Below are 20,940 nucleotides of genomic sequence, written 5' to 3'. Positions count from 1 at the left end.
ATCACAAAAGAATGGCCAGACTGCCCAGGTTGAGCAATGGTTGACCATTATCAGGTATCCCGACAGACAGGTTTTCTGCTGTAGACTGCCTCCCCCCCATGTATGTATGATGTTTTGGGGGGTGGTCTTCAGCTAAAGGGAAGGGAATTTCAAAAAGTCTATGTAAGACCTTGCACACCATTGTTCTGGGTTCCTCTCCTTCCACCCTGCGTGGGGGGAGTGGGGGACCCTGTTGCAACAGTTTAATAAAGATCATGCTTACCAGCTGCTTTGCTTCTCAGTATTCTCTGGTTGGCCTCCGTTATTTTCTCCTACCGATAGAGAGCCTACTTAAGGACTCTATATGGGCTCTTAGATACCCCATATGGGAAAGGGAGCAGTATCTTTCTTATAACACAACGGTGCTGCAAGCCCCCATCTTAATTAGTCTTATTGGTTTGCATTAACTCTCAGTTCCTCAGCTCTGAAGTCTCTTTCGCTTCATTGGCTTTTAAGAGATTGGCACGAAAGAGCTTGCCTACTAATCTGTTCCTGCACACTATGTGGCCACTGTGTCGCCACAAATAAGGCCTACCATAATAACCATGTTGATAATTACAAAGCAGTGCATAGATGCTGGGATAGCTCAGTTGGTAGAGCATGAGACTCTTAATTTCAGGGTCGTGGGTTTGAGCTCCACATTGGGCAAAAGATTCCTGCATGGCAGGGGGTTGGACTAGATGAGCCTTGTGGTCTCTTCCAACTCTACAAGTCTATGATTCTATGCTTGAAACAAGGAGACATCATTATGTCAGGAATGGGGAACCTTTTTATCCCCAGGATGGCTTTCTCTTGTGGACAACTCTCGGGGGGGTCACAAGGCAGATGGGGCAAAGGACAAAACGTGTGTGGAGCCATGGATGTGACTCATATGTTTGTGCAGCAGACTAAACCCAGTTGTGTTAAATCAGAGATTTTTATACACATATCCCCCATCCAGGCAATCAAGAGGCCATAGATTGTTTAATTAGACAAAGGCCTAGGAAAAGAGGAATACGTTTGCCTGGCGCCTAAAGATATGTAATCCCCAGGCAATGCCTCTCTGGGGAGAACATTCCACATGGGGCCACTGCAGATAAGGCCTATTCTTGTGTTGCCCTCTGGACTTCTCATGGAGGAGGCACACAAAGAAGGACCTCAGATTGCAGGGTCTGGGTCAGTTCACATGGGGACAGGCAATCCTTGAGGAATTGCAATCCTGAGCCATTTAAGGCTTTGTAGTTCAAAGCCAGCAAACTGAATTGGGCCTGGAAACTAACTGGCAGCCGGTGAAGTCAGGACAGGATTGGTGTTATATTCTCACCATCTTGACCCCATAAGCAACCTGGCTGCTGAACCAGCTGAAGTTTCTGAACTGCCTTCAGTAAATCTAACCTAGAGGTTACCAGTTAACCCCCTTCCTCATGGTAGATCCACTCCACATCAGTTAATATATTTAATTTTATTAATACTATATAAGTTTTAAATGGTATTAATAGTAAGAATCATAGTTAATCAATATAAATTAAAACACACATAGCATTTTATAAACAAGTATTTCCCACATCACATCTGTTTTGGCCTTCTGTCTCTGCTTCTTCAAGCTACTTCCTTCCTGATGCATTTGCCATTTGTGGTAAGATGAACCACCATAAAGCACTATACAATATGCGTAACTTGCCCTTAAATAATTTCCTGTTGATTAAAATGAGGACCCTGTAAAAGACACAATGGATTTCACCAAACTAATGAAAAGCAAACCTCCTCCAAAATGCATGAATATTTAATAAAATCTAAACTGCCCAAGTATGTTTTATGATCTGAGAAAAATCTAAAGCATGTTTTGGAAAGGGGAGGGGGACTAACGTCACCCTTAGAGTGCAATGCAAAATTCTAAAACTGCCACCAACAAGCCAGTCTTCATTATATTTTCTCCCTGAAATTTGGCCGAGCTTAATCCCTGGTGAAGTAAATTCTCTATGGCAAAATTCTCTATGGCAAACTTCCGGACGTTATAACATTAACACTAAAGAACCAAGTTACTACTCCTGCAGTTCTGCAATGAGGCTGATACTGAATCTGGCTCTCTATTTATAGCATTTTTACAGAGCTCTTTAGCTAAAAAGGCTCCCAGAGTGACTTACAAAGATCAACAGTAAGACAGTCCCTGCCAAAATCTTTTCCTGTAACAAACTCAGCCTTCTACATAAGCATCTGCCTAGTAACCACAAACAAGGTACTGAATACAGGCTAACACATGTAATTCCATGCAGGCAAGTGATCAGGCTTGAAGAGGAGGCTGAACATGCAGTGATCTGCTAGAGGAGGGTCAGAGCTCTCGGTGCCTGCTTCATCAGCCCCCCACAGGCTAGTAAAGTTGTTTGCAGGCTAGTAATTTTTATGGCCCTGTTTACAAGGCTGAACTAATTCTATATAATCTCTGGTCAGAAGTTAAGTAGAGATTGTTCTGCCTCTGTTATACACCAAATTTGAATTAACTAGAACATTAAGAATACTTATTTGACAGGGCATTTTAATTAATTTATTATTATTATTTTTACTATGGTCTTTAACTGGGTGGTGCTTTTATTGCTACAAGTTCTGGCACTGCTCTAAGGCTTTCTCTGGTAAGTTACACAATTCTGAAATTTTGAAGTAGCATTGGTATAAATATCAAGGTAATGAATAAAGGAAGCTCAGTGTCTGGAATCAACAAGCAGAGGACCAGTGATTATCTCAGTCTGTAGTTTCACTACTGAAAGCTACTGCTAAACATTGTCAGTTTCTACCAATGACAGCATCAGAGAGAACAAAGTTTTCATAAGACTATTGCCCCCTGCACTGGCCTGCAATCCAGAGAAATCAATTACGTACTAATTACTTCCTTGTTTTAATTAGTGTGCCTGCCGAAGGGCAGGGAGGACACCCTCATACTGATGTCTGAGCCTGACAACCGAGAGTAGGTGATCAAGGCCAGTAAAAGTGCATGTTGGCCGTGAAGCACAGATGCTGCACAATTAATTTAATAGGAAATCACATACCACTTTATTTTCCACTTTTATGTAACAAGGAGAACATGTTATATCGGGACAAACCAGGTGGAACCAGGAACAGGTAATTCCTAAGTGTATGGAAGTGAAACAGTGGAATTAAGTGGTGGTTCTGCCAAGTTTTGGGGGGGATGGAGGAGGGGTGGGATCAATATGCCCTCTGTGGAGTCCCCAGATCATCACTTGCTAAGTGGTGGTGGGAGGAGGAGACACACTGATCAGGCAGGCGGAGAAAAAGCAGACAAATGGGTCTCTTTTCTGTAGAGCTTATTCATTTACTTATTTTGGGTGTTTACTTCCCTTACTTTAAAAGTATCTCCGCATGGCTAATCATCAAATACAGGAAATGGATTTTTAAAAATCCATGAAAATGTAACATCAGCCTAAAATTCCATGGTAGAGATAAAACAGGTTTAAACTGGCAATAAAATAGATGGAAAGACCTGACAGAATTAAAAGGTCTTTGCCCTGTGCTGAAAGGATATCAAACGAGGCATCAGGTAAGTGTCTCTGGAAAGGGCATTTCAGAGCCAGGGTGTCACCACTGAAAAAGCCTCTTCCTGATTATTATACATTATTGAAACATGCATATTAAGGTAGTTGTAATATACAAAAAAAGGGAGGTTGGCTTAAAAATAGAAAGATAAATCAAGTAAACAAGCAAAGAAGTGAATGGAATAGGAAGAAAATCCAATTGATTTAAATATCTTTACCTCAGTGATTCGTGGGTTGGAGCATTTGACATTCCTGCTTGACCAGTCGAGCCACCTTCCCCATCCACCAATAGGAGAGGGGCAGTGCTGACGCAGAGTACACCTCCCTTCTCCAGTGCACCAGCCACACTCAAATTTCTGATCTGCTTTCAGGCACAACCCACAACTTTCCCGCTGGGCTGCACATTTGTACAGGTGAACTGTGGAGACAGAGATTGGGAGCATGAGCAGAGAGTGGGAGACAGCCCACACCTGACAGATCAAATGAGATACACCTGCTCACATTGCTGGAAGGTGTGAACTGATGCTTGTACTGACCCAGATACAAATCTGCCCACCAGGTGAAATGGCCATCTTAGGCCTTTTACTGGGTACCCTCATCTGCCGTTTGATGGGTGACTACTGAAAATAGGGCCTTTTCTGTGGCTGTGCCCTGACTTTGCAACCCCTTTCCAAAGGAAACCTGCCTGGCCCTTTTGTAGGAATCATAAAGGCATCAAGCAAAGCCTGTCCTGTTTACTCACACTGCTTTTTTGTGTGGATGTGTGTTGGGTTACTCTGTCAACTGTTAATGATTAAACTGTTGCCATTTATGCATAATGGCATGCTCTCTGATTTTATATGCTGTTTTATGTTTTTATTATATGGAAGTTTTTATGAGATTTTGTTAAACTAGCATGAATGCCAATGATGGAAGAAAACTGGAATAAATGAATGAATAAAGACTTGTCCTGATTGAATTCTTCAGCTATCTTCAGGTATCTAGTCTGAGCATGAGAGGGCAGAGAGTTATGTACCATCCCAAATCCCCTTCACTGCTAACTTTAGACAAAAGATTGGAAAAGGGCTTGTGTGTTTAGCTGAATGTGCTTAGAAGCCTTTCTGTGATCCAGAAACCTACATTTTCAGGATTCCCAGTTGTGAGGAGGCTTCTAATCATGTTCAGACCCAGAGGTGGGGCTGCCCAGCCCTCAACACACTTTTTGCTCTCGTGCATGCAGACTGAATACCTGAAGAGGAGTTGCATGGCTTGAATGTGTAGTTCAGACCAATGGAGACTTTCGGAACAGGACAGCCTGCATGTAAGGAGTGTTCATCAACATTTTGAGGCTTAGTAGTAGAGTTTTGCCATCCCTGTACTACAAAATGTAAATGTCTTTTCTGGGTACTAAAGTACTTGGGGCTGGCAAAATGCAACTGAGCTACGAAACTGAAGCCATCTCTGCCAGGAGCTTATTTGGCTGGGTAGGCACTGAACCCTGGTCAAAGTGAAAGTAAGAGCTTACAACCAGCTGCTTTAGTCCCTGTCCATATCTCGACATATCTCTGGGTTCTCATAATAACAAATCTGCCCCCCCCACCACAATTCCTACTCTTTAAACAAGGGCAGGAGTGGGGAACCTTTTTGTGTGTGTGTCAAGCACCACATTTTTTCAGGGGGTATCTGCCAGTGGTGGAAAGGGCCAGGATGAGTGGTGGATGGAAATGAGACGAGAAGAGGACAGGGCACACCCTTCGCTATATCTTTGTGCCCCCCTCCCATTTTCTTTCTGCTTGCCATCTTCTCAGAGCCACAGGCTACCCACCTCTACTTTAAACATAAAACAATTTTCAGAGGGGTAGATATTTTAGCCTGTTGCCGCAAAAACAGCTAAGAGACTTGTGGCACCTTAAAGACGAACAATTAATTACAGCATAAATTTATAAACTTTTTTAGATTATGAATATATTAGTAGTTAATATGCCAGAATACTTGGGATTTTTTTAAATGCATGCATACATAATCCTTAAAAGGAAAGAATTCATAGCACAGATGTCATATGGCAGAAATGAGAGAATGTTTTGATAATAAAATTAAAGCTATTAGGTAAATTTGCTTTGTAAAAGGAGTAGGTCCACTGTCGCCTACTTCTCAAATATCTTAATCACTTTCACACTGTCCAAACTACAACTTCAATGTGTGTGTGTGTGTTAAGTCACTGTTGTTTTTATCTGCTGCTTTGGCCTCATATTCTCTTGTTTGAGCAAGGGAGAATGAAGCATCCTGACTTTGAAAATGATCACCAGTGCAACTATTTTTGCCTAGGTAGACAGAACTAATTGTTCTATGCTTAAGAACAGTTTACGCTGATCCTTTACTGTTGGTTCCCCTGATACTTGGATATTCAAGCAGTAATTTAATACCAAACCAACTACTGGTAAAGTGTAAACCTAATAGTGATAGTGTGTCCAGATATAGTTAGAGGCAAACTACTAGCATGAATGCAGCTTTGATACTTGCAATCTGAATTGAGGGATCAGTCAAACTTTACTCATGACTGATTTTCAGGATTAGTAGGTTTTAGTTACGATACTAAACCTCTGTTTAAAGATGGGCATTCATATTATTGATTTTACTCTCTATCTCCCAACCTTTTACAAAACATTTTAATTTGTATACCCATGCTCCATATACAATATTCTGACGCATCTGAAGAGTATTTGGCTCCCCCTCCCCCGAATGTTCAGAGCAATATATTATATCTTAGATTGTTAAGGTTCGCTAGACTAAGGACATACAAACTGTGGATCAAGATCACTTTTGAAAAGATTGCTGAGTAAACTCCTCCTTTTTTGATTTAATGGCTCCAGATACTCCTCCTCCTTTTTGATTTAGTGGTTCCAGATACTAATATCTCCAGATATTAGTAAATAGTGCTAGCCAGCATGAAACCGAAAGCATAACTGAAGTACTTTGGGCAAGGTCAAGCAAGATTTGTACTTGCATACAAGAGTTTGGACAATGGGGACATATAAACCCTTCTCCTTCCTGTTGAACCTTTCTGCAGATGTTCTTAGATACTATTTCTTCCATGCTTGATTTGGACGACAGCCTTCAAAACCTCTTTGTTTAGTTTCCTCCACTGATTTCAACCAAGAAAGACTTCATTGAAAACAATGTCTCCATTCCCAGGAAGCCTGGCAAGACTCACAATATATCAGGTTCCACAGTAAACTTCAAAAGCATTTGAAAGCAAAATATAGCTCAGAGGGGAACAAATGGGAACCCATTTAATGGATGTCCTTGCTGCTGTAAAAACCAGTTTCTTTAATGGGTATTCATTTCATGGACCAAGCCTGCTGTTTTCACAGGGCTTGTTTGGGTCATATAATAACTGACCCTGGCATCATGTGTATTTTTCTAGACACGTCACCTGTAGCAGCAGTTACCATTAAGCATCCTTTCTTCTTTAATGTGCAGAGTCAACCAACTAAGGCTGCCATCCTAGACCAATTTAGCTGACTCCTTTCAATTATCTTGAGTCACATATAATTATGTACTGAATGGGTCAATCCAATTGCTAACCCATGTTTAGAAGTCTTAAAGTCTTTCAAATATGGATTGGTTCAGGATCTGAAGATGTGATGGGTCAATTATATCAAGTCTTCTTCTTTCCACAATGGGGATCTCATGCCTGAAATATTGTGTTTTGTGTGTGTGTGTGTGTGTGTGTGTGTGTGTGTGTGTATGCAAAGTCGTACCTTGGTTTTTGAACAGAATGCATTCCGGAAGTTCATTTGACTTCCGAAACATTCAGAAACTAAGGCGCAGCTTCCAATTGGCTGCAGGAGCATCCTGCAGCCAATTGGAAGTCGCACTGGACATTCGGCTTCCAAGGCAAAATTCACAAACTGGAACAGCTACTTCCGGGTTTGCGATGTTTGAGTTCCAAGTTGTTTGTGAACGAAACTGTTCGAAAACCAAGGTACGACTGTACCATAATAAAAAAAATCATGCCTGTAATGGGTATGAGTTACTCGTGCGTAAACTGGTGCCTTTCTCGGTTAATTTGCCTTGTTAAAACTTTCTGACACAGCCCCTTCTCATGGTGGCTGCCTCAGTCACTGACAGAATCCGTCAGTGGGCATTTCTTGAACCTCTTCCAACATAAAAGTTGTTTGACACCCAGTCTCCTCCTCCTCTCACTGCGTGGGAGTCTTCTGCGCAGGGAAGGCGTGGGTAGCGGAGGACCTGGGCTCTCCTCACTGATGTCCAGTGAAGAGGCCTGGAGCCCTCTCTCCACTTCCCCCGTCTGCCTCCCTTTATCCCCGGTGTTGCGCTGATTGGCTTCCCCCTCTACTGAGCTATTTCTCCCCCTGCTGCTGGGTCCTTCGCCAGCATCATCTGGGAGCCTCCCCTTCGCCTCTCGCTCCGATGTCAGTTCCCTGACAATGCCCTAATAGAAACTTATGTCAATTTTAAAAGGGGGGGGCAAGTACTTTTCTTGTGAGTTCATCTGTCACTTGAAAGTGCTGTGAATCACTAGTTTGATTCATACTTTGGAGTTAGCACGTTGCTCCTTTGATCTTCCCTGGATCTTTTTGCTGCTGCACTGTGCTAAGCAATGTTTGGTTTGGTTTAGCATGCCATCTGAACCAGGGGTTCATAACTGAAGCAGTAAACTTCCCCATGTCATAAATCCTGGTCTGACTATCAACTGAGCCCAAATATTCTGCAAAGTCTGGGCTTGGCTTGTAATAGATTTTCTGCCAGTTGGTTCTCCAACTGTTTTTGGACTACAACTCCCATCATCCCTAGCTAGCAGGGCTTGTGGTCAGGGATGATGGGAACTGTAGTCCAAAAACAGCTGGAGACCCAAGTTTGGGAAACCCTGGACTAGGACACTCTTTCCCTCCAGAGTACACAGGAGTTGTAGTTCCCAATGACTTCCAGTTGATAAATTCTGAAGGCATTGCTGTATAAACCAAATCTCCTATGAATAGATTCCTGCAAAACATGGACATCATGAGCAGTGATACCTTCTTCTAACAACCCTCAGCGCTTCAGAAAACAGCAACTATTTGTCTCCAGCCTGACACCTTTATAACGTCAACATTAAGCAGAAGGGATTCTGTGAGAGTTAGAATCAGAGCCATAGGAGGTTAAGGATGTCACACCTCAAGTGAGTCATAGAGGCTGGCAAATCTCATTTAACCCAACAGGTAGGTCATAAATAGTGCATACAGGGCAATAGATGGCAACATGGTATTGCAAAAAACAAGCATACAACCTTGTAAGCCTATTACCCTCAGACCTCTCCAACACTGATTGTAAAGCCTTATAACCCGCTTACATCCAGATGTCTCGAGGATTGAGTTTAGAGCTCAACTTATGTTCTATGGCAGACTGAGAGATTCATTTTTTTCAGACTGTTAATGCCAGATTCACCCCCCCCCCAAGCCTTTAACAAGAAATAATGTAAAAGGAATCTTAAGGCAGCTGCACGTTTCCATCTCAGTGATGTTTATGCCAGTTTGGGCTTAAATGATAATCCTGATACCCTTCATAATCAAGTTCCTCCTTGTTCCCTGAAAGCAGCCTTGCACTTAGGACATGGAATAGATTTTCCTTGGTTACTCTCAGACAACCTGCTTATTGAGCATTCATCCTGATTTGCACAGTTTGCAGGGAGGCTAGATGACATTGAAACAAGCAAGGGGTATTCCATACTTTCCAGTGCACTTTCCATTTTTTCTGGTGTGCAGGGAGGTCAATTTGTTCTGCAAGAGCATCAAATCCGCTTTAATTGGGCAACCTCCAACAGCAGGTATGTGATTGACTCCCACCTGAAAAATAGCGACCATGTGGAACATGGGGAATTCAAAGGATGACTTGCCTATTGTCACTGGGGCAATAACAAAAGCCTTTTTGTTTTTTTGGAAATCTAACAGTATGGATAACATTTGCAGCATGGGCATTGGCGGCTTTATGTATTTTTGGTTTTTTAAAAAATATTTGTAGTTTAGGATGTAATATCGTATACAGATTTGAACAGCAGAAAACTGTTTCCTATAAATTATCTGAAATATATAGTTACATAAAGTTTGTGTAGTTCTTAATCTATTTTCCCTCTCACCACTGAAATGTGGCACACACTCATCCCATTTGGATTGTTTCAAGCAATGACATAAAAAATTCCCGCAGGAAATTTACAGTCATCCTTGGAGAGGTCTAAGGATAAGAGAATTATAATGCTGCGTGTGTGTGTGTGTGTGTGTGTGTGTGTGTGTGTGTGTGTAATCTTGCACACCCACCCCCTTTGTCAAGAGTCTGGTCTTCCAGAGGTTTAGAAATGGCAAATATAACCATATTGCTCTTAGTGAAACAGGATTTTTTTAAAAGCATCAAATGATCTGAATTGGATGAAAATAAAATTTCAAAAATTCCCACAATACATATTAATGAAAATGAAAATATATCAAAATAAACTAAGAATATATTATTTACCTTTCAAATCCTCTGGGTTGTCAATAATGAAGTTTCCATTCCAAACCACAGCAAAATCTACTGCTAAGTTACTTATGTCCATTCCATCATAGAGATACTAAGGAACAAAGAAATGAAATACATATATGAAGGCTTTGTGTGAAAATAAAAGGAAGAGCCATTAGAATGGGCAAATATTGTTTAGAGATTTTTGACAATACATGACTTAGGAATGGGTGGCAGGAGTTGAATTGCAACATATATTTCCATTATCTGCATGGAGAGACACTTCTGCATGCCATAGAGGCATAATTAAATCAGCTGATGGGCCCGGAGAGAGGTAATAGATTAATTATCCAATTCATGCAGACTGTTCTCACCACTCAGCCCTTGGTTTGCCAATAAAGCCCCATCACCAAGAATTAATGAAATAAAAAAGAGAATCCTACACTCCTATAGGAGGCCACATTAGGCTCTACTATCTGCAAACATGCCAGAATATTTTATGGAACATACTTGGAAAATATATTCTAATTGGTATTGGCATAGCGATGCTTTAGGCAGTACAAAGGAAAATAAATATGACCATAGTTTTAGGAAAAGTTTTCATCCAAAGGTCAGTGGCTCAAAGCTTGCTGGGTTGATATGAACTGTAGTCTTCTCTCTTCTTCAACTACCACCACTGTATATACTGTTAGATAATCACGCAAATGCTTTTTATCACCAGCTCTGCTTCAAAACACCACCGCTTTCACCCTTAAAAACTCTCTATTCTAAACTCTGAAAACCAATCTTTCCATCTTTCTGCACCAAAAAGCAAATTTGGGCTTAATTTCAACCCATGACCACAGTTTACAACAATACTAATAGCAAACTCATTTTCTGAGTGCTGATCCTTATGTATTTAAGTGGCACTATCCATGAAGTAGAGGAAGGTTATCAGCAGGCTCAGGAAAATCCTGAGGTTGGCAGAAGAAAAGAATGAAAAACTTTGGGGGGAAACCGTAAGGTGTCACAAAACCAAAACAAAACAGGCCAATGAAAACCAACCATGCTCAGAATCCATAAAATGCTGAGTGCCTGTTGGAGGAGGTAGGAAGGAAACCTGATGATTGCAATGGAGCATCATAAAAGACGGGATGGCTAGCTGGCTGGAGCTCCGGCCAAGAGCATTCCATGCTGCAAAATTTGTTGTGTAGGGTTGCCGTATTTCAAAAAGTGAAAATATGAACACAAACGTTGTTGAGCTTTATTTTTTTTAATTTTTGAGATATTTTTAAAGAGAAAATGACACTGCTGACATGGGTTGGTAGACATCAAGATTTTCCCGGACCTTTCCCAATTTCTGCCCAGACAATGCTTTTCACTGCAGTATTTGTGTTATGTCTGGGAAACTCCAGACATATGGCAACCCTATAATGTTGCGGGCCCCATTTTTCAAGAAAAGTAATGGCTTTCAAGAGCTGGAATTCTCATCCCTAACCGATAGAGGACTAGGATCGGGGCTGTCCAATGCCTCTACAGGTTGCCTGTGTGGAAGAACAAAATCTATAATTCAGCTAGCCTGTCCTTCCCTTCCCCTTTCAAAAAAAGTCTATGCCTCAAATTACGTTTTTCAATGAGAAGGTTAGGCTCATTATCTAGAAAAAGCTGTGCATTCTGTAATATGTTCACAATGAAGCAAGTGTCTCTTTGATTTTACCTGACATGGTACTTTTGAACTGCACAGTTAGGGCCAAAAATGCCACAGGGAAAAGGAGCCCCAGGCCAGGAAAAAGCAGCAGTACCATCCATGGCAGAAGTCAAAAAGTATGAACAGTAAGTGTGTAAGTAGACTTTTCCTCCCCTCTCCTGTTCTTTGTGACTCCCAGAGAGCACTACAAGAGTCCAGTCTTAGCACACAGATCTGACTGCCTCTGCAATTAAAGCGGCATTCTAAGCAGGCAAGTGAGACACAGCCATCCAGCTTGCTACTGTAGGTGCCACAAAGCCTACTCCCTTTTAACTTGAAGGAGTAGTAGTTCTGTACAATTTCACAGCACAGGTACCAACTACTGGCTGCAGTGAAAAAGATGTGAGCCTGCTCATCCCATGTAATGTTCTATAAGCGTTCAGTTTCCTTACCTGAAAGTAATATAGGAAATACATAGCATTTGTAGAAATCGTATATGTGAGTGGGATTTGAGCACTTACAACAATATAAAGGAACCAGCTGGATTAGTCCCACGTTTGCTTGTTTGTCTGTTTGTTTGCTTTTGAAGCCTGCAAAGTTGTTTTTCTGTGCCACAGTGACGGCAGTTTTTACGGGGCTTGGGAATGCAATAAAGGCTAATTGCCCTGACTGGTGTGATTGATTCCAACATTATTCTTGTCAGCTTGGACACTCCTGTGGGACAAAGAACTCCCGTTTCGCAGCAAGAAGCATTGCAGCCACCTCCTTGACTATGCTTATTTAAGGGAGGCTGTTTTATCTTCCTTCCCTCTCCTCATCCCAGTTCCTTCTTTCTCTTCTCCCAGCAACAGGCAGCTTTCCAGTATTACACATTCTATCAAGCTACTGCAGCTTGGAATTTGACAGCTCCCTGATAAGAGGCCTGCAATTCTCTTTATCTCTCCTGTGTGAATTAGCTTTGCCTTAACACCTTTGTCACATCCCCGCCCCAGCTCCCCCTTTCCTGACCCCCCACAGTCACAGACGGGGAAGCTGACAGATAAAAGATCTTCTCTGGGGCCAGGATTCTAATTAAACACCTCACTTGCCTGTAGCACATTCCCGTCTGGAATTCAGGATTAGCTTAACCCCTGGTTCTTTTGTTTCATCTCCCAGAATAATGCTTCCCAATGCCTTTTATTCTACCATCTACACTTTCCTCATTTGTAGCTTTGCCTCATTTGTAGCTTTGCCTTCTAGGCTGGCAGCCTCTTCAGTACCTTGAACATGAGTAAACATACGTGAGCAAGATATTCCTGCAGTTATCAAGCACCATAAACGAAATTTCTCATTTCCAAAAGAGATTCTGAGTGTGCTCTATTCAAAGGGATTGGACAGAAAGGCTAGCATTGTGCTGTGTAACAGCCTGCTGTGGCATTAAGGAATGGGCAGTCATGATGAATGGATGCAAGCGGTAAATGCTCCATGCATGGTGCTTTGTATAAGCACTCCCGGGAGATCTCTTAGTTTCTAAATATTTGTCTAATTGTCAGGCAAAAAAAGAAAGAAAAGAAAATTCCTTCCAAATAACAGGTTTTTACTATTACAGCAGACCTAGCTACAAAACCTGAACTATATCTGTACCCCAGACCCTTTCAAGAGGGCAGTGGGAAGGATGCAAAAGTCTTGGGGGCAAGTTTCCCTAGTGAATGAATATAATAATATAATAATAATTTATTATTTATACCCCGCCCATCTGGCTGGGCTTCCCCAGTCACTCTGGGCGGCTTCCAACAAAATATTAAAATACAGTAATGCATTAAACATTAACAGCACTATTCTGAGGTAATCTATGAAGTTTCTTCATATAGTTTATTGATTGTTGAAATAATGTTGAAACTGAGGACACAGCCTCTGTATATACATATATGCTTTACAATGTATCAATGTCAGATTTATCAACATATAAATTCAGAATAACCTGGTGACAGGAATGCCAGCTTGGCCCCACTACTGTGGGTGCCTGGGGCCATGGATGCCATGCAGTGTGCATGTCCCTGGCACCAAAATTTGTGGGTGCCCAGCCCCTTCATGGGAAATTTTGTGGGTGCTTGGGCACCCAGAGCCCCAGGGAGTTGGCACCTATGCCTAGTGTGCGGAAGCCGCTCAGCAAGCTACAGGGATCATGAGTTAAACAGCCAAGTGATGGGATGGTAAGTATCACTCATTTATTCAATTAAAGCAACTCAGACTAATAAGATCACTGAAGGGTCACTGTGTGCTAGAAGCCAAATCCTGTAATACCATATAACTCAGGAGCTAAACGCTAGGGTAGGAAGCCTGTAGAAACCAAGTTTTCAGCGCTCCCCTAGCAGAGGGAGACTTTTTAGTTCTCCCAGGCAATTGGGAATTAGTTGGACATTTTTGCTGCTGCTTTTATGTTGTTTTAAACTACTACCTTCTACTCTTTTGATTTTATATTCTACTTCCCATCTTAAAAAAAATTCTGTAAAGCCACTTTGTACTTTTTTTTTGAAAGGGAGGCTAGAAATATTGCAAATAAATAAATCCCCAACTCCTTTTATGCACAACCTTTTCTATTCCAGCTATTCCTTTTTTATTATTCCTCATCTCCCAATCAACTTACAGAACTATTCTGGCACTGGACACTTGAACTGTTGAAGCGCAGAGCAGGCACCCGATAGACTACCCCTTGGATGTTGAGGACACACTCATAGCCACGCTGGCCGGACTGAGGCTGAGGTAAATTTCTAGCCTTCAGGGTGATGGGCTTCACTTCACCAACAGGGATCAAAATCTCTTCTGTACGGAACAGCTGTGGGCAATCCTGGAAAACATATTTGAAAACAGCAGTGTATTAGGCAACTGCGGGCACATGGTACTCTGAATACAGTTGTTTCCTGAAGACACACGTGGACTCTGGGGAATTGCATATCGATAATGTAAATGCAGATACAATTATGGTTCGGCTATTTCCCAGAAATCTGTTGTAGATACAAAACATAAATAAAGGATGAGGAACCTCAGGTGGAGGGGACAAATGTGGCTTTCTCTAGGCCACCCCCTCACCAGCCTTGCTTTACACCCTTCTTTTTTCGCCTGGTTGGAACATAGCTTGAATGTCTTGCTGGCCTAGATGGGTGATACAGTGAGATGTGTGAGTTTGAAGAAACCAGCCTACTATACAATGGTAGAATTCACTTTTGTTGTTCTGCCTATTTTCACCTCCAGCCCCACTCACCCTGGACATTGAATCCTGGAAGGTTTCCCAGAAAGAAATGCAGCCTTTGAGCTGAAATATGATTGCAACAAGGGTTAAGCTTAAAACTTTGACTTTAAATTCAAGGATTCTGAGGGGAGGTGGTGGGAGGGAAGACAGTTCAGACAAAAAAATTTCGCTGCCGTGTCTTTTGTGGTCTTAACAGTACAGGCAAAGGCCTGTCCAGTAGACCACAGAGAAAGTGATAGCAGGAAGCATGGACTTTATTCTGATCCCAAAATATCTTCATCTAGTCATTTTGCTAGTCATCTAGTCTTTTCAGGGCCTACAGGGGTAAAATGGCAGCTATCGGGACTCTTGGTATCACCACTGCAGCCAGTGATAAATTCACTTCACCCTCTTTCATGTCACTCTCCCAGCCACGCCATGGCCAAAATCCTGCTCCCAATAGTGTAGCATACAAAGGCATCAGGAGAGGCATTTTGGCTCAGCTGTAATTGTAACTGGAGCAGGTGGAAGAATTACATTAAAAAAACAAAAACCCCAAGAGAGATAGAAGGCATTTTTTTAAATGAAAACATCCATTTCAGCTAAAAACTTTGGATTATTTTCATACTTTTCCTTTGTAATATTTTTGCCAGCCTTTGCTTTCTAGCAACTGAAATGTAAAGGAAACCCAGGGTTCTTTTGTTCGGTAAAAAATATCTAAATAAAGTTAATAGCCACAGTTTCTCAGGTACTTAGAATGAAGGGTATTTATTTTGAAATGCACAAAAAGGAAATAACTAAATCTTGCTGGGAACAGGGTTCCTCTAGCTGAGACAAATCTTTGACCTGATCCAGAAGGGCTCTTACATTTTTACCTATATGACAGCAGCAGGGAATCTTTGATCAGCCGAAAGGCCACAATCCCTCATAGGTAACCTTCTGGCGCTCTCATCCTAGTAGTGGACAAGGCCAGGGGCAAAAAGCAGACACAGCAATGGGTGTGTCTCCTACTTTGTATAGTCAGCCACAGTCTAGCTATGAAAAAAACAAAGCTTATACACGCTAACAGACAACCATGTATGCATCTTTCTTCCAGAAAAGCAAGAGGTGTTCAAAGACACATTCCAACTACGGTAAGTTAAGAGCACTCGAGGAGGGCATGGATGAGGGTTGGTAAAGGTCTTAGGAGATTCCTGAGGGCATTTAGTACAGCACCTTGTTTTAAACAGAGGTCAGCTAGATGCTTTTGAGAAACCTATAACAAGGTAACAAGCTCTGTTCCCTCATACAACTCATATTAAGAAATATCACTTTTTTTCCTTGTGAAGAACAAATTTGTCTATAGCAACCACCCACATCTATCCTTTTTTTAATGGTCTTGTGAATTTAAGCCCAAACTCTTCTGGGGCAATCTCTCTTGATGCCCTAGAACAACTTCTTATTAAGCACGGGAATAAACAAACCAGCCTGTCAACACAGAAAACATCTCTGATTTAGACAGACAACTTATCAATCAGATAGCTAGGAAGGAATACAGCTCCTGGAAGATGATTTAGTGAATAAAATTTATGAGCAACAGACAAGTCAAAACTCCCCATTTGCTTTCTCAACCAAATTGGAGCTGCTCTAAAAATGACTGACCCTTGAAAAGAAATCAGGAAAACAGTTTCAAACGGTCTTTTTCAAATAAGGATTTTTCTATTTAGGGCTTAAACAAGTAGGGCTTTTCAAACTGACAAATATAAACTTTTGACAAATATGTTGGCTTAGTATATTAATCTGCTTTGAGAACTTCCTTTTTGATTTGTAATAATTTGTTTCATTTGTCTGGCTTCACAAACAAGAAAGCGAAAATATATAATTCATAGCACTCACAACTTTCAAAATAAATCACTCATCCAGTTACATACTGTGCCCTGAAGCATGATTTGTTAACAGCAAATGACAACACTTATATTTGCTAATTATGAAATGGAAAATTTGGGCTTCCAATATAACCATTTATGTAATACTCTGTTTCCTGGTGTCACAATCTTTTTCCATTAAGAAACTTTTTTTTTTTAAATTAAACATTAAGGAGTTTGAGCTCAACCACGGAGGAGAGAAATCTCTCCACTCACATTTTGCATGGCTTGTAAAAAAAAGGGGGTCACAAGACACTGGAAACAGCATAAGTGTGTTTCTTCTTCCTGTGCTGTCCATGTCTCACATTGACTCTGTCCTCTTTTGGCCATTCCACTAATGAATTTTCACTAGTGCCATTGTGTGTCTGCACTAGCTCTATACTTTAAAGCGATAAAATATCAAACATTAAAAACTTCCCTAAACAGGGCTGCCTTCAGATGTCTTCTAAAAGTCAGACATCTAAAAGCCTTGACATCTGATGGGAGGGCGTTCCACAGAGTGGGTTGCCACCATTGATAAGATCCTCTGCCTGGTTCCCTGAAGCGTCACTTCTCACAGTGAGGGAACCGCTAGAAGGCCCTTGGAGCTGGACCTCAGTGTCCGGGCTGAACGATGGGGGTGGAGATGCTTCTTCATATATCTTTTGCATAAATAAGGTCCCAGGCTCAATTCCCAGCATCTCCAGGTAGGGCTGGAAACATCTGCTGTCTGAAATCCCAGAAAGCTGAGGGCAGGTCAGTGCAGATAATATTGAACTATATGGAGCAGTGGCTGATTCAGTATAAAGCATGTGTCTGTGTTCTCGTGACCTCATTTACTAAAGATTCAAACTTTTTGACTAGCTCAGGTGTGGATAAACGGGAAACAGATGCTTTCCTCTTTGGGAAAGTCAGAAGCTTTGTCCTGCTTCTTCATAAACTTTTTATTGGACCTCTGGTATATATTTTATTTTGTTTTTTCAAGAGGGATTTTGGGCAGATTAGTAGTAAGAAATAATTTTCAAATCCAGTTGGAGGGGAAACCATGTTGTCGCCAGGGGGGAAATGACCTTACTTTCAAGGCAGTGACTTTATGAACTGAAAGGAAATGTTTATGACTCAAAGCATCTATGCTGAGTCCCCTCAGCCATGCTTCTGAAGCAGCTCATCTTACACAGGTGGAGAAGTACAACAGACCTGGATCTACCATTTACCTTTCCTTGGGTACTGCTGAAATCATGCTCACTGCTCACCATTACAAATAGAGATATTCTTAAGGAAGTCAAAGGATTAAAATAATTTTAGACATATGTAAACTAAGCATCAGTTGACACAATCAAGTTATTTATGGATTTTTATCAGTGTTAGGGTGCACCCTCTCTTGGAGGCTTTCTCCTCATTTCACAAATATTCAGTGCCTCTAATCTGTCACTAGGTGTCACTATAATGTTGTTTGCACAGCGAACAGAACCAAAGCAGCATCTAGTAAGTAAGTAAACATTAACTCATGCAGTAGACTAAGAGACACTCCATAAATATAGCCCTCGTTTTATATCTTAAGGAAAATAGTTTCATGGAGCTTCTTGGTACCCATTTTATACAAATCAGTAACCATGGTAGGGAACACATGCAAAGGAATTTTCAATATATGTGATCAAACCTCACATGTGATACTGATGACAGTAACAAATATACAACCATTTGCTTTTTAAAAATTTATTTTGGTTGCAACACTTTAATAATGTCGAAAGCAGACAGAAGCTATGTGACTTACATTAGTGGATGGCATGGTGGGGGAGCACTGATCTTCAGACCCCTGGTTGGTTATTTTACTGCCGTTTACTGGGAGGCATATGGAGAGGGTTATGAAGTCATGGTGCAAACACACCAGCAGGAGCACCAGATTAGCTCTTGTGGTGCATTTGCACCATGCTGACTATCCTACCCTATCCTAACTGACTTGAGTTCAGATGAGCAGCAACACCTGACCCCGCTGTCCATTACTTGTGACTAAATTCACATCCTAACTATCAATCTTACTTCCCCAGTTATCCTGTCAACTGTAAAGTTCCATCCTAGCTGCACATACAATAGAGGGAGTCACTCTTGGTGGTAATGTCTGTATGAGCCTCATAACCAACCACCACTTTTGAAGATAGGCCCAGGCTCTCCTTGTATTACATGCCTGACGATGACCACGTCCGAATTCTCCACCTCCCGGGCCCAGATTGCAATTTTGTCTCCCTTGGTTGGTGACTGCTCCACAGTCGTCTTCACTGTAGTCAGTGGAAGCATTTTAAGTATTATGACAATGTTGTATTGTGACATGGTGACCAAAGACTGTGGCTGTCAATGTTGTTGTATTCTCTAGTTTCCAGTGACACTGATGTCTTTTCTGCTTTGTTGATAAGAGTTCAAATTATAATTGTACTACAAAAGCAGGACCTATATACCAGAAAAGTGGAACCGTGAGGGATTCTTGAAATTGACACATTTCAAAATAATAATAATAAAAATGCTATCCGAAAGACTGCAGATGAAGACAAAGGAAAGATAGAAACAGACTTCAGTACTAATCGGCTATCATGCACTTTTGTTGGTGGTGCTAGTCTACTGCCAGCATTGATTTTATTTCATTCATTTTGTTTTTAAGACTGCGGTCCTCAAAACATCATGAGATGAGATAGGCACCAAAATTACAGGTGTATTATTATGATCTTTTCAAGATTCAAAACATGACATTTAAGATGATCTGCTGTTTTGTTGAAATATAACAACGATTGTAATATAAAAACCCTGTAGGCAAGTCATTGTATAGCCTCAGAGTTTACGTCTTGAAAAAGAACTCTGTTATATGGCCCACTATTCTCCAGGATTAGTCTTTTAATAGATCTGAAGCGTGCCGGGAAAACAGCTTTTTCCTATGGCAAAGTGCGTGACAGTTCCCTTTCCTTTTCACCCTCAAACCAAATCTGTTGACTGTAGGGTTAGAAATGCTGCTGGCAAAAAGGATTTCTATTATTGTTACATACAAGGAGGCTATAATGGAGTTTTTCTCGTAGCAAAGGTTTCATTGGGCGAAAAATGTCACATCGGAACTGTAGTGAAAGTAAAGATTCAGACAGCATGTATGCTCCACTCCAGGGAGAAGAGAGTAACTGTAGGACCTTTCTCCTGTTTGACAGCTTCAGTGATTGCATTAATAAAGGCATCCAAGATGTGGAAGGATATGCTACAGGATGCAACATCACCAACTGCACAGGGCACTTGTGAGTACTGCATTGCTACTGGCCATTTTTACTGAATTTGTCAGATGAGTGAATGAAGTCACAGAACCTGTAGGGGCTTGTGCATAGCACTGGGTTTGCTTAGGAGAGACATACCGTGTATTACGGAGAGCACTGTTGAGTGTTTCTATAGTGCTCTGTGGTGGCTTGCTGCATATTGGGTTCGTCTTTATTTTGCTTTATGGCGATTTGTTTTAAGGTTGCCGAATTCACACATGTATGTTATGCAAGGGCTTAGGTAAACAGAACTGATGTGCCAGGGTGTTAATACAAAAAAGAAAGAAAGAAAGAAAGAAAGAAAGAAAGAAAGAAAGAAAGAAAGAAAGAAAGAATTCTGCATGCCATGAGAGACCATCTGCATTATTCCCCTTTTTGACTTTCCAGTTAAAATAAACTGCTTGGCCACATGAATCATTATCCTTTTCAATGGCAACAGACAATAATACTTTAAAAGTTGATGTGCTGTGCTGTCTGAAGGGGGATGCAAACGAATAACATACATCACTGGACTTTGTATGAAAGTTGGGCATCTGTTCCAAAAGGATACTAGCATATTATCCAGTTAGAAAATAAGTAGAGTTGTATCAAGTCCTGGGATAGCTCAGTCGGTAGAACATCAGACTCTTAATCTCAGGGGTGTGGATTTGAGCCCCATGTTGGGCAAAAGCTTCCTGCATTGTAGGGGGGTTGAACTAAATGACTCTACATAGAACTCTACAATTCTATGATTCTTTGAAATTGGTGTCCCTCTGCTGACAAAAGTCTTATTGACTCAGAGCAGCCTACCACCAGTGGAGGAGGGACTGAAGCAATCTCCATCAATTCCCTCTTTCCACTGCAACTCCCTTGTTCTGAAGGGTGC

At 41.3% G+C, this 20,940-nt stretch overlaps 1 protein-coding gene across 2 annotated transcripts in view; it reads right to left on the bottom strand.

Annotated features, from left to right (window-relative positions):
• Positions 1–20,940, bottom strand: part of PLXNA2 (plexin A2) — a 412,046-nt gene that overhangs the window by 118,145 nt on the left and 272,961 nt on the right. For both annotated transcript variants that reach the window (XM_081195162.1, XM_081195163.1), the window contains exons 10-12: positions 14,327–14,527; positions 10,050–10,146; positions 3,782–3,981 (exon numbers count right to left, since the gene is read on the bottom strand). In XM_081195162.1, coding sequence (XP_081051288.1) covers positions 3,782–3,981; positions 10,050–10,146; positions 14,327–14,527 — 498 coding nt within the window. The remainder of the gene's footprint in view (positions 1–3,781; positions 3,982–10,049; positions 10,147–14,326; positions 14,528–20,940) is intronic.

The sequence above is a fragment of the Podarcis bocagei genome (assembly GCF_964188305.1).
Source record: "Podarcis bocagei genome assembly, chromosome: 5".
NCBI classification, from domain to species: Eukaryota; Metazoa; Chordata; class Lepidosauria; order Squamata; family Lacertidae; genus Podarcis; species Podarcis bocagei.
Note: the sequence above shows the minus strand (reverse complement) of the source record. Positions and strands in the feature narration are given on the sequence as shown.